Source organism: Apis cerana, linkage group LG13, assembly GCF_029169275.1.
Source record: "Apis cerana isolate GH-2021 linkage group LG13, AcerK_1.0, whole genome shotgun sequence".
Taxonomy (NCBI): Eukaryota; Metazoa; Arthropoda; class Insecta; order Hymenoptera; family Apidae; genus Apis; species Apis cerana.
Window position 1 is genome coordinate 1,990,327 of NC_083864.1, and position 17,765 is coordinate 2,008,091.

Here is a 17,765-nt window from a genome sequence, read left to right on the forward strand (position 1 = left end):
ATATATAATATATAAGTACTATTATTATAGAATATTTTTAAAATTGATTAAAACATGATGATCAAATTTAATTTTTGAAAAATTTAATAATTGAAAATTTACATTGTTCTCATAAATATAATTATAATTTGAATCAATCAAGATATAGTTAAAGTTTATCATAATTTTATACTTACAAAATACTTTGAAAATTAAAACTGAAATAAATAATTAATTCTGTAAATAGATTGAAATAATATATATAGGTTATAGATTTTTTTCATTACATTAATCTTCTTATTTATTTTTCTATTAAAATATTTTATAAAAATTTTTTAATGAAAAATTAATTAAAATGATGGAAAGGAACTTATCATATTAATAAGAGAGAATATATAAAGACTTGCCTTATTTAGAATCAAATTTGAATATTAAAAATTGAAGACATCAGAATTTTTGATATCCTAAAAAATTATTGCAAATTAAATAAAGTATATAAAAAAATTTATATAATTAATATTCAAAATTAAAATATAATATTTTAATTATAATGATCAAATAATGAAACTAATTTTTTAATATTAATATTAATATTATTTTAATTTTAATATTAATAATATAAATATATAAAAATTATTTTTTAAGTACAATATATATATATATATATATATATATATATATATATATATATATATATATATATTATATATATAATATAAATATAAGATAAATATAAATATAACAATATATATGTAAACATTAAACTAAAACATATATATTAAAATTTTATTAAAACAAATAATAAATTTGATGTTCTTATTGTATATGCTATTAGAAACCAAACTGAACTCTATCTAGAATGAAAAATAATAACTAATATTAATATATTTTTTATAATACTAAAATATTTTTCGAATTCACTATTAAAAAGAAATATTATATATTGGTCTGAAATTTAAGAATTAATAAAATTAAAATTAAAAGAAGGAATAATATATGAATTATTGAATGTTTTATATTTACAATATAGAAAATATAAAAACAAATAAACAAAAAAAATTCGTGTAATTTTATACTTTCTAATGTTATGTTTTATAAAATTGCAATGGAATTGCAATATAAATATAAATATTGATGAAAAGATAAATATGATAAAATATTATAATAATATTTAATGATAATTTGAAAAAAATTTACTATTACTTTGATTTATTCTATATTCATTATTGATAAAAAAAAAATACAATAAGTCTTAATTAAGTTTATTTAATAAGTCTTATTTAAGTATTTTTCTTAAGTTTACTGTTATTTTTTATTATTTTTTTTTTTCATTACTAATCTACCAAAAGAATATAATAAAAGCACTATCTATATATTTTTAATATTAATGATCTATCTACTTAAAATTTTAATTCATTTATTTAAATAAAAAATCATATTTTTATATTCATATTTAATTTATATAATTTATTATATGACTTTGTTCTCTAATATCTTTTTAATTAAATATTAATCCAACAGATAAAAAATTTTCTTAATAAAAATTGAAAAATTCAAATATGAAAATGATTTCTATAAAAAGTTAGATATAGAATATTCTATTTCGATAAAAAAAATTATTGATTATATTCATTATTGGACATTGCAAAATAATAATTTATTGTTATGTTATTAATAATTATTATTTGTTCTAAATACTCAATGACTAATTTAATTAAAACATATTTCATTATTTATATAATATGCTTTATTTATTATTAAAACTAAATTATTGAAAGTAAACAGAAATTAGATATTTCAGTAGTTAGTTCAGTTATTCTATCAATGAAATATATATCCATAAAATAATCAAAACAATCAATATCAATGAAACAAATATATTTATATTATTTTTTAAATAAATTAAATTATTGAAATAAATTGTTAATTATTTAGAAAATAAATACTGATTATATATAATGAATAATTAATGATTAAAAAAATTTATAAAAAATACTTATTAATACTTCAACTTTTAAATTTATAAAAAAGAAAAAAAAACTTATATTTTAAAATTCCAGTGCTATATTTTTTGAATTATTATTATATTATTATATTGTTATAAACTAATAATTCAATAATATAAAATAAAAAAGAGGATAATCTGTTTATAAAAAATAATCCACAAAATTATGCATAATATATATAAAAAATTTTTTTGTTATTATAAAAAAAACTATTATATACTATAATAATTAATATATATAACTATAATAATTATAACTAATATAATTATAATAATTAATATAATAGTTAATATTATATATATTATATAAGTTAAAAAAACTATTATATAAATAAGGACTTGTTATTTTAATATTTAATAACATATATTAATAAAATTAATAATTGCTATCAAAATATATTCAAAAAAATAAATACAATATTGCTAATGATGATAAAAATAATCGCAAATATATATTTTTTTTTTAAGAATTGTGTCTAAGTTACAATTGATATTAAAAAATTATATACAAATAACTACATATGAAAAACATGGATGTTATATTTTTTAACATTTATATATATTTTTTTCATTATGTTCAAAATTAGAATCTTTTTAAACATTTAATAAATAAAATTAAATTTTATCGACAGTTCTATAACTTTCTAAGCTTTTTAAAATATGTTATTTTTAAATAAAATTAATAAGTATCTTTTAATTTTATAGATATTTATATATATAAATACATAATTTTATGTATACATATATAAATTTATTTTTAATAATATATATAAAATATAATATATATAATAATAATAATATATATAAAATATAATAAATAACAAATATTTACCTCAAATAAAATGATTAGTGATTAATATGTAATGTTATACATTTTTGCGAACACGTGCATTCATATATATATCCATTTCTTCTTTTTAAAATTTTTAATAATCAAATATATATATATATATACATATATATATAATACATTTATATACTTCATTTAACACACATTACATTATAAAATATACATTACATTATAATATTAAATAATATTTTAATATAAAGTCACATGTGAATATTGAATATAATATAACACGAAACACACAGTTCCGCAATTCAACTATGAATAACATTTGAACTCCTATAAAATCAGTTACGTTACTATACTTACACAAATTTATACTGTTCGTTGATTGGTTACTATAGAATTTTATATGAGATATGCGCGCTATACTGCGCAGAAATTTTGCTATCATGATTCACTGTGAAATAAATTGTTCAAAATTGCAGTATAATTTTTTTCCATTCCTAAACAAATTATTTAATAATATTAATTATATCTGTTAGGAATACATAAAGCCGCAGGATGTATATATGTTACATTTTTTAAAATTCTTTCAAAAAGAAAGAACTGTAAATATTAACCATTCTTTTTCTTGAAAATTTAATCTTCTTTTTGAAAATTTTAAACACTGATTAAATGAAATCTTTAAATTTATTAAATGGAATTATTTAAATAAGAAATAAATAAGAAATACATAATTTCTTCTAGAATAAAGAATATGAGATTGTTGATTATAGTCGATATTAAAATCGATACCAATGACTGTTTATTTTTTATCTTGTAAATGTTCGAAGATCAAAAGTGATAAATATTGATGTCATGAAATGATAAATGGTTTTTCTATTTGTTAATTTATCATTTTAAAAATTATATTAATATATTTTTGATGAAAATATATATAATAAATATATGCATATATTTTTCAGCATTTATATCGATATAATATGAATAATAAAATTTACAATCTCTGAATAGTATGTATTAATGTTACATTTCCATATTTTAATTATGAAAATTTATAGCAATATCATATCCAAAGATTAAATTATATCATATTTCTTTGTAATTTTAAATAAATATTAATAAAAATTTGAATTCAACATAAAAATTTTTACTATGTTATTATTAAATAATGTTTATTAATTATTAATAAATGTTTATAAATATAAAAAAGTAAAAAAAATATAAAAAAATGTTTTATATAAATATAAAAAAAATGTTTATATAAATATATTAAAATATACAAAATAAAAAATATATTATATTTATATAGTGTAAAGAATAAATATTTTAAAATATAAATTATTTATTATATTATTATCTATCTATCTATATGAATTATCCATTAAAAACCAAAACTCATAAAAATATGTATGATTAATTTAAATTTATGAAAAATTACGAATAAGTAAAATCAATTGTTAGTTTATATTTTTATAATTATTTATTTGTTAAATTAAAAAAAAGTTAAACAATATTAATAAGTAAAAGTAGTAAAAAATAATAAAAAGAATTTTACAAAATTAATTAAATAATATTATAGAATTTTTAGCATTTAAGAATGTCAATAGTAATTCAAGAATTTCTTCGAACTAATTATTTTTCAGAAATTTGAAATAATATCAACATTAATAAAATTAAATAATTTTCACTAAATGGATATATATTACATATTTTATAATATTATATAATATATATATTATATTATCATTTATATATATATATATATATATATATATATATATATATTATGTATATATCATATATATATTATATATATGATCGCAATATGTACTTTATGTATATATACACATTTTTCTTTGCAACTATTTAAATTACCGTTTCACATGCAAAAACTCATAATTTGTGACGAACAGTTTGCAAACAATAAGAGACAGTAGAAGCAATTATTGATTATGATAGTAATTCGTGAAAAACTTGTATATACAAGCTTGCGAACGAAGATTTACGAAATGTTAATATATATATATATATATATTTACATATGTATATTTGTAAGGTACAAGGTCGATTCTAAAGTCCAAAATAAATAAAAGTTGATATACAAAATTGTCAGTTGAGATTTATACTAATAAAATTATATGTTATAATTTTTAATGTTCTTCTTGCAATTTAATTCTTGATTTTTTCAAATTTTATATATATATATATATCTATATAAAATATTTTTTATTTAATAATATAAAAAATCATATTAATATTTTATTATAAATTTGATATCCATTATAATATATATTATATATTATAAATATATTATAAAAATATAATATAATATATATTATAAAAATATATTATAAAAATTTTTTTATAAATTTGATTCATTTGTAAAAAGTGTGACTTAAAAAATAATAGCATATGAAAAAATGGATTATACAAATTTTTTTTGTTTAAAAATGAAATATTTTTGTGTCCTGAATTTAGTCACAAAAATTGTTTATCATATTAAATTTACAAAATAAAAGTTATTAATTTTTTTTATATTCAAAATTACTCTAGAAAAAATAATTTTTTTTAAATATTTTTGCTAATTACATCGTACAGTATCAGTCACTTGTAAAATCAAATTTGATTTATTATCATAGAAAGAATTTCTTTTGTCAAGATATCATAGTTATTATATATATATATATATTTGAAATTATTTCATTTAATCTATTATGACAAAAAAAAATTTATTTTTATTTTCTAAAAATATTTTTATTATTTTTATTTTCTTAAAATAAAAAATTAATAAAATCTGTATTATTTTAAACATTTCAACAAACTATTTTTCAATTTTTAATTCAAGTTTTTACTTATATGCATTAAAATTAAAATAATTTCAAAGCAATAAATCTTGACAAAAAAGAATTTTGTGATGATAAATCAAATTACAATATAATAAAATGCCTTATGTAATAAATCTATATTTAAAAATAATTATAAATATAAATATTCTATTACAATTATATATATATATATATTACAATTATGAATATTCTAATCATTTTTATTATATTATATCATTTAATATTTATGAATTTTTACACACTATAATAGAACAAATAATTTGTTAATTTTTAATTTTTAATAAAAATAAAGTTATATTTTATTAAAAACAAAATATAACGATATATTTTTTCTATTATTGTGATATTATAATAAATATTGATTGATACAATGATTTATGATTATGCTGTATCTTTGAACAAACTAATTAGGATATTAAAAATAAAAACCTAAAATTGTCTTTATTAAAATAATAACGAATATTTTTTTGATGTTTCATAAAAAAATAATTTCTTACTATTTCTCTAAATTTGTTTTCAATCTTTTTGTTATCAACAACAAATACAGACTTAAAACTAAAACAAAATCTAAATAATCTAAATCTAAAATTTTTCACATTATATTGCTTCAATGTAGACAAAATATTTTTATTAATTGGAAATATTTTTATCAAGAAATGACAAAAAGTTTCTTGTTATTATTTTAATATATATATATACATACATAGCTTAAGATATCATTTGAATTTTTGTAGTAACATAAATAGATAAATAAACAACATAAATATATTCAATAAAAATTTTAAAAATTGTTATAATTTTGTAAAACAAAATCATACAATAATTATAATAATTTAAATTCATTTTAATGAAATTTTTATTTTTACAGTTTTAAATTGAATTTCACAATTATTTTTTTTTAAATATTTTTATATCATGTAACAAATAAACATATTTTCCTTTTTAAAAATTTAAAAATTTTATTAGCTATTAAAGTTATTGAAAAATTTTTCTTGACTGAATCTATAATAAAAAAATTGAAGATTTTGAAGATAAAATTTCTTCTTTAATAATAATTTCTTAACTTATTGCGCAATTTTTTTTAAATTATTAAATTTAAATATAGCGAAAAAATGAAATTTGAATATTTTTTTGAGTATTTTTTTTTAAATATTTTTTAAAAAAATATATAAATATTTCAGTTTATATATATTCATTTTTAAACATAACCAAGATTAAATATTAACTCGAACACAAATTAAAATAAAAAAATCTTTTTAAATAAATTATTATCAGCGAATTTCGAAATAATAATAATGTTATTCTATGTTATATTTATATTTACTTATAATTATTATTTATTATTTTAGAAATATTAGCGTATTATCCTAACGTCCTTTGATTTAAGAATAAATATCGCCAGGAGGACAAGCGATGTACAGACCAATAAAAACTACTTATTTATATATTAACGGCATATATTTGAGTACATTGGCTTAATATATAAAGAAAAAGATATCAATATCTAAAAATAATATTAATTATTTAAAATTTTGATACGTATCAATATCTACTATTGAGTCCAATAATTAATATTATTTGGTATTGAATCATTTGAATATTATCAATAGTTAATATAATAATAAGTATTAAAAAGTATTTTATTATTATTTTAGTATTATTTTAGTGTTATTTTAATATTATTTTCAACGAATATGTTATATTATCGAATAATGTTATTGAATAACATAAAATAAAAAAAATTATAAAAGTATTCTTCCTTGAGAGAAAAAGATTTGTCTGAATCAAAAATCGAATCTTAATTTTTCATGAGCTATTGTTAATATTTTGAAAAGAAAATTTTCATTTATTTCAATTAATAATCTTATCCTGCTAAATGCAAATTGATTTAAATTTAACTTTTAAATCAAAAATCTTTTTTACAAATATTGTTTTTAATGTAAAATAAGGTTATTTGTAAATTAAATCTGTATTAAAATTTTATATGATATTATATGATATAAAATTAAATTTAAAAAATTAAATGATATTAAAAAATATAACATCAGTTTTTATAAAATGTAAGAATATTAACATTTTACTAATACTACTATTAGTTTTATTTCTGAAAAAGATAATTTTCTAAGAACATATATTGTTTAAAAAGTTTTATATTAAATGATTTATATGATTGATAAAATTTTGATAAATAAAATGAAAATTTTATTATAATTATTTTATTATAATTTTATTATAAAACTTATTATAAAGATTAACAAAATAAAATAATTATAAATTTCATTAAAAGCTATTTTATTGATTGAAAAATATTTCAATCAATATCATTACAATTCTTTAAGATAATATCATAAGTATAAAAATTAGATTAATAATAATAATAAAAATAGATAAAATTATATAATTAAGATAATAACATAAGTATAAAAATATCATAAGTATAATTTATAATAAATTATGTCAGGAATAAATATTTTATTAAAAATTATTTAATTCTTATATTTATCTCGTATCAAATAATTATTAAATATTTAATAAGGAAAATATCTTATTTATTATATTTATATCTATATTTAATAAATAATACATGTATTATAATAATATATATTATAAATAATATACATATATATTTATTATTAATAATATTTAATAATCTTTAATACATTTTTATTTAAAAAAAAATATGTTTTTTAGTTACATATTTTTTGTACATAATTTCATATCATTTCTACTTTTATCTGGATCTTTTGCTTATATTTCATTATCAAAGTAACATTCTACAAATAGAGTAAAAAGAATTATATAAAACGTAATATATAAAAATTAATATTATGCTACTTTTATAAAAAAAAAAACTTGCATTTATAAATATTCTAAGTGATCCTAAAATTTCTTATTCTAATATTAATCTAGAAGTGGAAATGATCTATTAATTTTAGTTTCTGAAAAATACCAGATCTTATAAAATATACAAATATACAAATATGTATATACAAATAAAATATACAAATATATGTATACAATTTTACTTAAAAATAAAGTGTTAAATGAAAATTAAACACATAAGAATGTTTAGAATTTCATTTTAAATAATGAAGAAGAATTGTTTGAACATATAAGTGTCAAACTCATATAATATTTTATATTTTTATTTAGTTTTAAAAAATTATTTTTATAAATAATTTGCACAAATAATTTTAATATATTTAATAACATTTTTATATTTTTATAAAAGAATTATAAAATATTGAATTCTTAAATATTTTTGAAGAAATTGAGCAAATAATTTTAATATATTTAATAATATTTTTATATTTTTATAAGAGAATTATACAATATTGAATCGTTAGATATTTTTGAAGAAATTAAGCAAATAATTTTAATACATTTAATAATATTTTTATATTTTTATAAAATTTTGTTTATTTTGTAAGAATTTGTTAAGCAATATTGAATCTTTAGACATTTTTGAAAAAAAAACTATTAAAAAAAAGTTAAAACAATTTTGTTATTATAAAATTGATAAATAGCTAAAATTGATAATTGTTTCTTAAAATAAAAGATATATTTAAATAAATTTAATAAGTTTTATAAAATGTTAATATTTAAGACAATATAATATACTGACATTTATTTAAATAATATAAAAATTTATAATATAATATATTCATTTATGTATTCATTAATATTGTAATTCAATTTATGTAAATTATATAATTGAAGAAAATAAAAAGAATAAATATTTATATAAGATTTATTATTTTTTAAAAATATGTATTTATTTAATTGTAACTTATAAAATATGAGATTATTAATATTTATGTATATGTTATAATATATATATATATATATATATCATAAATTATTTTATTTTTGATTCTGATTCTATTTTCATTATATTTTTACCAAAAAATTTACACATGATAAAATTTGTATGAAAATTTGAATATTTCAAACAATTTAGAAGTATACGTACACATAATAGCATGTAGAATTTAGATAAAGAAATCTCATACTCATAGTATAAAAATTTATATCAAACTATTTAGAAGTACATATATGTATAAAGATAGAGTGTAGATCATATGCAGATAACTAATTATATTAATTATACTTAAACAATTATAGAAAATGATAATATTATTATGTAAAGTATATTGATATTAGTATACCTCTCTTAATTAAAATAATCTAAGATCTTTGAATCTTAAAATAAAAAATATACATTATTTACAATTTTATTTCATTCTTTTCAATTTTTAAATTTTCTATTTATAAATATGATTTAATTTAATATTTTAAAATGAAATGAAATGTGTTTATTATCAAATATATTTATAATTTTGAATAATTTATTCTTAATATTCTTTAAAATATTTCTTTTGCGATAATATTTGAAAAATATTATTTTTTGAAAAATAATTTGAAAAATAAACAAGTAAATTAATAAAAAAAAATATATATTGAATTTTTTGTAATTTTCTACGATATATTTTGAATACAAAATAAAACATTTTTAATTTAATTTTGAATCTATATATTTGCACTTCTATTAATTTAAAAGAAAAATATAAAATTGGCATTATAATAATATAAATTATAATTTATATATATTTAAATATATATATTATGATAATATATATTTAAATGTATTAATGATTGAAATTTTTAAAAAAGTACATGATGAATTTTTGAACAAAAACAATTTTTTATTTTATAATATTCTATAATAATATTTTATATTTAAAAATCTGAGAAAATATGTATTTTTTGAAATTTATTTGATTAAAATTATGAAATGAATTGATTTACGGAATAGTTGTGTATAAAAATTTGATATATAATATGTCATATAAATAATACTTATTTTAAATATTTGATCAGATTCAGAATGTTTTATTCAAAAAATTATAAAATAAAAATCCATAATTTTTTGATAATAAAAATAATTTTACTTTAATAGATAATTATCTTATATATAAAAGAAAAATAAAATTATATTCATTTAATTAATATTTTCAAAAATAAAAACAAAATTGTTTTTGCATTTGTTTTGTTATAATATAATTAATACAAGACATTAAAAGCATAATATTTTTTATATAAAATCATTGTTCCAATTAAATTTTCCAATGTAATTTTTATAAAGAAATATATTTTAATCTGAAGTACTATTGCTTAAATTTATAAGCAAATTTTGAAAAAACTATAGAACTTTTTCACAAATTTTATTTATAATATGAACTTTAGAACTTTTTTAAAAAATATTTTCATTATAAATTTTAATGAGATATATAAAAAAGTTCTTGAAAATAATAGTTTTAAATATAAAGTTTTAAATACAAACATAAAAATAAAAATTTTTTATATTTATAATGATAAATAAATTCCTCATCAATATAATAAATATGTTATAAATAATATTACAATGATATTAAAATATATATATCATATCTTTTTTTATAAACATATTAATAATTATAATTATGTTTAATAAATATAATAATGTTATCTTAATAAATTATTTGTATAACGATTTTATAATTATAATATAATATATTGTAATATAATTAATATCTATTAATTTTATTATAAATTTATTTTAATATATTTTAAATTTTTTGTTTTTGTGAAACTTTTATTACACTATTGATTCTAAAATATTATAAGAACACTTTTTAAAAAAGTTTTTATAGAATGATAACGTTATTTTCCACATAAATTTTGAAAAACAATATTCTCTTAAATGAAATGTACAAGAAAATTCGAAAATTAAAAAATAAAATTTTTTTAAATTAAAATAACTATTTATTTCGATCTCTGTTTACAAGACAATTTATTCTATCTTGTAATTTCATACTAAAATTTAGTTTTAATTCTAACCACTATGAATGTTATAATCTTATTCTTCTACTGAATCGATAACGTTGAGAGTGATATTAAAATGATAATGATATTTTGATACTTTCTATTCAAAAATAATATTATGAAACAATAAAATTGTTATACATAGTATTTTATTATGTTTAATGTTTATATAATAAATATTTATTTTTATACATAAATATTGTTAATCTTTCATGGAAATTAAATTTAAATTTGACTATAGATAACAGAAATGTGATTATATTTCATTTACATATTATCATATATATTAGTTTATAGTTATCAAAGTTATTAGATGTTGATAAAAATGGAAACATGAATAAAATTTTATTTTAATAATGTCGATAAATGATGATTTTTTGTAACTATAAAATAACTAGAAATTAACATAATTTATTATTTCTTTTTTTTTTATATATTATCTTTGAAAAATTAAAAACTATTTTTATGGAAAAAATCGTTTTTAAAATTTAATATTTCAATTCATTTCATTTCTTTCGTTGTAATATGTACTTATTATATTTGTTATATTATTATATAATTTTATTATATATTTATTATATTTCATTGTAATATGTATTTATTGTACTTATTATATTAATATGAAAATAAAAAACATAACTTATATTATATTAAATTTTTATTTTTTTTTATTTTATGCGACAAAGTAACCAAAAATGAAAAATATTAAGCTTAACATATTAATATTTAAAATTAAATATTTTTTTCTTTTATAAAAATAATATCAATAAATCATTGAAATCGATTTATTACAACGCTTTTCAAATAATATAAAAATATAAGAAAATATATTTATATAATGATATTAAATAATATATATGAATTAATATAATTTTTGTAAATTCATGGATTTAGATACATTATTCAAAATAATTTTTTATATTTATTAATAATGTTCTTATTATATTATAATAAAATATAAATATAAATATATATATATTCTAATAAAAGATAAAAAATATATTATAATAAATATTATGTGATATATTATTGTAGGATTTATATAATTAATATATTATTATATATTAATATATCATTTGTGTAACGATTTTATAATTTTTAATATATAAAAAAAAATTAAATATTTTTTTTATTTTATTAAAATAAATATTAGTTAATATAAAGAAAAAATATAGTAAAAAAGATTTAAGATAGTAAATTTCAATTTCTGTATGCGCGCTCGAAAGAGAAATGAGAAATCAAGAGGTCTCCCCAGCAACAGAATTTAATAAGTCCAGCAACAGCCACTAGAGGTGATAGCATCGCTAACGCGGTTGAGATGTTCGAACCAATGGTAGCACTTGGCAACGAACGGCGGGATCAGTCAGGTTAGCCCATTGGTCGGGCAATCGCCAAGGGAGCTACGGTGGGACAACGGATAAACAGATTTCAAAGTTTCGAAGTGCTTGCAATGTGGTGCGTAGTAAGCCGCTGAAACGTCAACGAGGTGAAACGTATTCAAACTATTTTGTTTCGTTTCCTGTGACAAATCATAGGAAAGAAATTTAATATGTTTTTTATTCGGAAACAGTTCGTAATTGTGTTTAAGAAGAGGTAGTTCCACCGGTATTTGTTGAAACAGATTCTCTCCTTAAAAAGCACGGAGATGGATGAGGTAGAAAACGTAAATATTACCGAAACACCTCGCATCACGATAAATGCGAGCAGTCGCAATTCTCATGATAGTGTCGATAGTGGTTACTTGACTCTTCTTTCACCGCCACCATCACCGTCAGTGCCTTCATCTTCGTTTATAGCCTCCGAACCCATCGAGGAAGATGTGGAAATGAAACTAGTCATCGTGCCTCAGAGCACACCCCAGGTAACTACTTCACCTAGACGGAAGACACCACCACCACCTCCACGTATTGTTATCTCGCCGACCTGTAGAAAAGCTAGTCCCGCTATTAGTTCGGCAGACAATCAGAAATTAAGCAAGCTCTCTATCACATATCTTGCTGCTATCAAACCAAAGAGGTTGGATTTCAGTCATCGCGTCATATCTGCTGCTTTACATCATAGTAGAGCTACTCCAGATTATACAGGTAGAGAAACGGTGGATATATTGGCACTTCTTGGAGACAAAAGCAATCATTGGAGAATAGTTTCTAAAATATTATCTTTTCTTGGACCTCAGGATCTTTGTTCCATTAGTATGGTGTCTAAAACATGGAGGAGAATCTGTTTCAGTGATTCTAGGGCCAATGTGAGAAGACTGACTCATATAATACTCAGACAGAATGCTAAAGAGAATTTAAAATTAATCAAAAAATCAAAAATAGAAGGAGACATTCAAAGCAGTCCTAGAAGTAGATACGCTAGAAAAGGGTACTTATTAGAAGTGCAGAATCTTCTTCAAGTACAAGGAAATAAACGACCACCTAGCAGTCCACCTGTTTCTCCAAGCAAAGTAAAATTCCACTCTTTTGTCAAGGTAAGTAAGTTTTTTATTTTTTTCAAATATATAAATTAGTAATTAGATAGTAGTTATAATGAGATTAAGATATCAAGAATATATTATAAATATATATTATAAAAAATATTGTATAAAAGAGTTTATATAGAATAGTATAAATAATACACAAGATTATACAAAAAATAACTTCAAAATTGTATATGTATATGTTAGATATTACTCTAATATATAATATTATATATATTAGAATAAACTTTTATCATATATGATTTTTATTTTACACAAAAAAACAATAGATAAAATTAAATAAATATATTAAAATTATTTTTTATAAATAAACTTTTATTTTATAACTAAAAAATAAATTTAATTTTATATAATATATATAATATAAAATTAAATTAAATAACTAGTTCATTAACCTATTTGTACGAACGTGAGAAAAGTGTAGTTACTACATAATGTATAATGCGCAAACGTTGCGTATTTAAACGATACACAAAGTTTCTGTCTGAGGATCGTATTCGATCCCTGTAAAGAGAGAATTATATGTTCTACACTAACAAGAGAGTTATATTCTTCTCTCTTATCATAAAACTTATCCTAACGGTTAGATATTTGAGCATTATAGCCAAATTTTAATGATAATTTATTATATTATTATTATTAAAAATTGAAACTCAAAAAAATATTTCAGTTAAAATTTATTATTATACAGTTATTATTAATTTAGGGAAAATATGATTATACTTTAATTTTAGATAAAAATTTAAATACATACTATTATTGAAACATATGCGAACACTATTATTGATTTTTAACGAGTTATAATTAAATTTCAAGAAATTTTATTCTTGTCATATTACAGCTATTGCTAATAGAATAACATGATACAATAAAATTATATTTTAAATATATTTTTCAAATTTTATAAAAATATTTTATAAAATATTTTATTTTATAAAAATATTTCTTAGAAGAATAAAATATTCTTAGAGAAACTTTTCATCATTAATTTGTTTAATTTCAATACATATGTATACGTTATAATATATATTTTTAAATTGAGAGAAACACTTTTGAAATCAATTCAAAAAATATTGTTTAAAATCAGTAAATATATCGAAAATACCATTAATTTTAATGTATAATGTAAATTTCTAATTTTTTATTCGACTAAAAAATTTTCAATTATTTATTTGCTATTAATTTATGCTACATTAATAAAATTAAAATAATGTTAATTTTAATCATTAATTAAAATATCCGCATATTTATCTGCGGAAATTATATTGTGGTCTGTGATATGTTATACGTGTAGTAATATGTTGTTGTAGTTAATATGATTATTTGCAAGTTAAAGGTATCGTAATTAGAAGTGAAAATAAGCATATATATATTCTAAACATATATACTAATGTACTTCTTTTTTGAATAATAAACGATCTACATCACCTTTGCAACTTCGATTAACGAGAAAACTGTAATGTGACGAAGAGAGATATCGGATATGAAATATCGTCAGACGTATTTAAACCTATAATTAGGTTGTTTATACTTCTTTTTCTTTCGTCATCATTATACCGATCTGAGGTTATGTTTTTACGAACAGAATTTTTTTAAAGAATAATTATGTGGATAGTAATCGACTAGAATCGACCCAGTCTAGAATTTTTTTTAATAATCCTATGTGAGGCAGTATACATCTCAGCGGCGTAATTTGCACATGAGTGAACGAACGAATTCGAATTAAACAACATAATTGTTTCGTTGGTGAAATCATCTGTTTGACATTGATTTATTGTAATTTCTTCTTTGAAACGCCGCTTGCTCGTCAACCGCGACGGTAGATATGTTCAACCCTGAAAAATTACCCTCTCGCAATGGATGACCTTCTTGGAACGTATGTATAACAAATTTTGCATTCTTTAGAGCTAATTTGGTAGCATTAAGATGCAAAGTACGTATACATATATTTCTTGTTATAAAATTTAATCAAAGTTATTATATATGATTTATTATAATTTATATAAAATATAAATTATATTTTGTTTCTATGTTATATTATATTAATTTAAATCAATAGATTTTTTCATGTATAAAGAATCTACTATTAATATATCTATCCTAGAAATATTCATTTTAATAATATTTACAAAATATGATAAATTTATCGATATAATAAATTTCATAATCTTTTTCTAAAATCTTCAAATATTTATGAATATACTAGTTTCTTTTGTTCCTTATTTTTCAAGAGATTTTAATCTTAATATTCTGCGGATTATATTTTATATTGGCTGCATTGTGAATGCTTTACTAGTGTTTCTATTGTTTCTTTACTCGTTTTTATTGCACATTTTACACGCTCAGTTATTATTGATAAAATGAAAGTGCACTTGTCTTTTATTGTTTGCCTTAATATATACCTGATATATATATCTGGAAATTGTGTTATGATCTTTTGTATGTAAACGATATATTTAGATCTATGTATACTACATTTTGTTTTGCATCTTTGATCCAATATTAAAATTCCAATATAAATATATTACAATTATTGTATCTTATATTTATTATTTATTAATTAATGAAGCAAAACAATTGAAAAATAGAAAAAAATACGATAAACTTTATAATATGCAGTTAACAGTATAATATAAAATATATATTCAATTTATTTGATATTTGCTCTATTTTCTTTCATTATACAATGTAATCTAATTATATTTATATTTTATTCCATTATATAAACAATAATTTTTATTTATGTATAAAAATATAATAAATTATTCATAAATAATTTTGTATAGGTATATAAATTCAATAAATATCAATTTTTACGAATGACATCCTGGGTCATTTGTCAATTCTGCTACAATATAGTTTTAAAATAAATTTTTCTATTAAAATTATATTAACACAAATTATACTATTATTAAAGTAGAATGCTTGAAAAAAATTCAATTATTTTTTATTGATTCAGATTTCCAATTGGTCACACTAAAATTAAAAATATTTTAAATTTTAATAAAAATTTTTTCTATTTCTAATAATTTATAAAATTCTTTTAACTTTTTAACGAATTATTAATAATAGAAATTTTTTCATGAAAAATTTATATTTGTTTACATAATAAAAATCAAACGATAACAAGTTCTTAGAATAATATATATATATATATATATATATATATATAAAACATTTTCGAATTATCGAATTCAGATTATGCAAATGGATCTTCCATTTATTATATTATTCCTCGTCAAAGTGCTAGGTAATTCCATTCTAGGGGAGAGAAAGTGCATACAGACTCGTTTCCCTTCATTCATAGGGGCGAGCACGTTAATAATAACATGTCTATTCCGTACTTCGGAGTAGTAAGCCAACTACCTGCCATTAGCACCTTCAGCTTTCGCTGGTGTGTATTTCTTCTCGCTTTAAATTACGATAGCGGTAGATTAGAGAGGGTAGACGCTTTGTTATCACTGTGCGAGTAACAAAAGCTCTCGCGCATGATGGCATGCGGCACTTCAAGGTCTTTTGTGTTGCACGCATCGCGATAACAAAGTATTCATTAGCCTGTTTATCAAACGAATTACCATTTCATACCGCAAATTAATTTGTTGCAATCTTAAACAGTCATCTGACTTCATGTCAATTGGTAAATTTTTTCACGGTACCAAATATTTTTTGTCGCCCAATATTGTGATAACTATCGTATAAACGTAAATATTAATACTCTATATATATATATATATATCTTATATTATGTTGCAATGTTAAAATATAAACATGAATAACATAATGATACAATGGAAC

At 17.4% G+C, this 17,765-nt stretch overlaps 1 protein-coding gene and 1 long non-coding RNA gene across 5 annotated transcripts in view; one reads left to right on the forward strand and one right to left on the reverse strand.

Moving 5' to 3' along the window:
- LOC133667138 (uncharacterized) overlaps positions 1-3,407 on the reverse strand; it is a 45,613-nt gene extending 42,206 nt beyond the window's left edge. The window contains exons 1-2 of one of the 2 annotated variants that reach the window (XR_009832300.1): positions 2,817-3,407; positions 254-443 (exon numbers count right to left, since the gene is read on the reverse strand). This is a non-coding gene — a long non-coding RNA (uncharacterized LOC133667138). Of the gene's footprint in view, positions 1-253; positions 444-2,816 lie in introns of those variants that run through there. The other variant, XR_009832299.1, reaches the window with a different exon arrangement.
- Positions 3,408-12,732: 9,325 nt separating this feature from the next.
- The window catches only part of LOC107996971 (F-box only protein 43-like), a 61,568-nt gene continuing 56,535 nt past the window's right edge, over positions 12,733-17,765 (forward strand). The window contains exon 1 of one of the 3 annotated variants that reach the window (XM_028666294.2): positions 12,733-13,961. In XM_028666294.2, the coding sequence (XP_028522095.2) occupies positions 13,134-13,961 (828 nt within the window). In that variant the 5' untranslated portion in view covers positions 12,733-13,133. The remainder of the gene's footprint in view (positions 13,962-17,765) is intronic. The other 2 variants (XM_017055301.3, XM_017055299.3) reach the window with 2 other exon arrangements.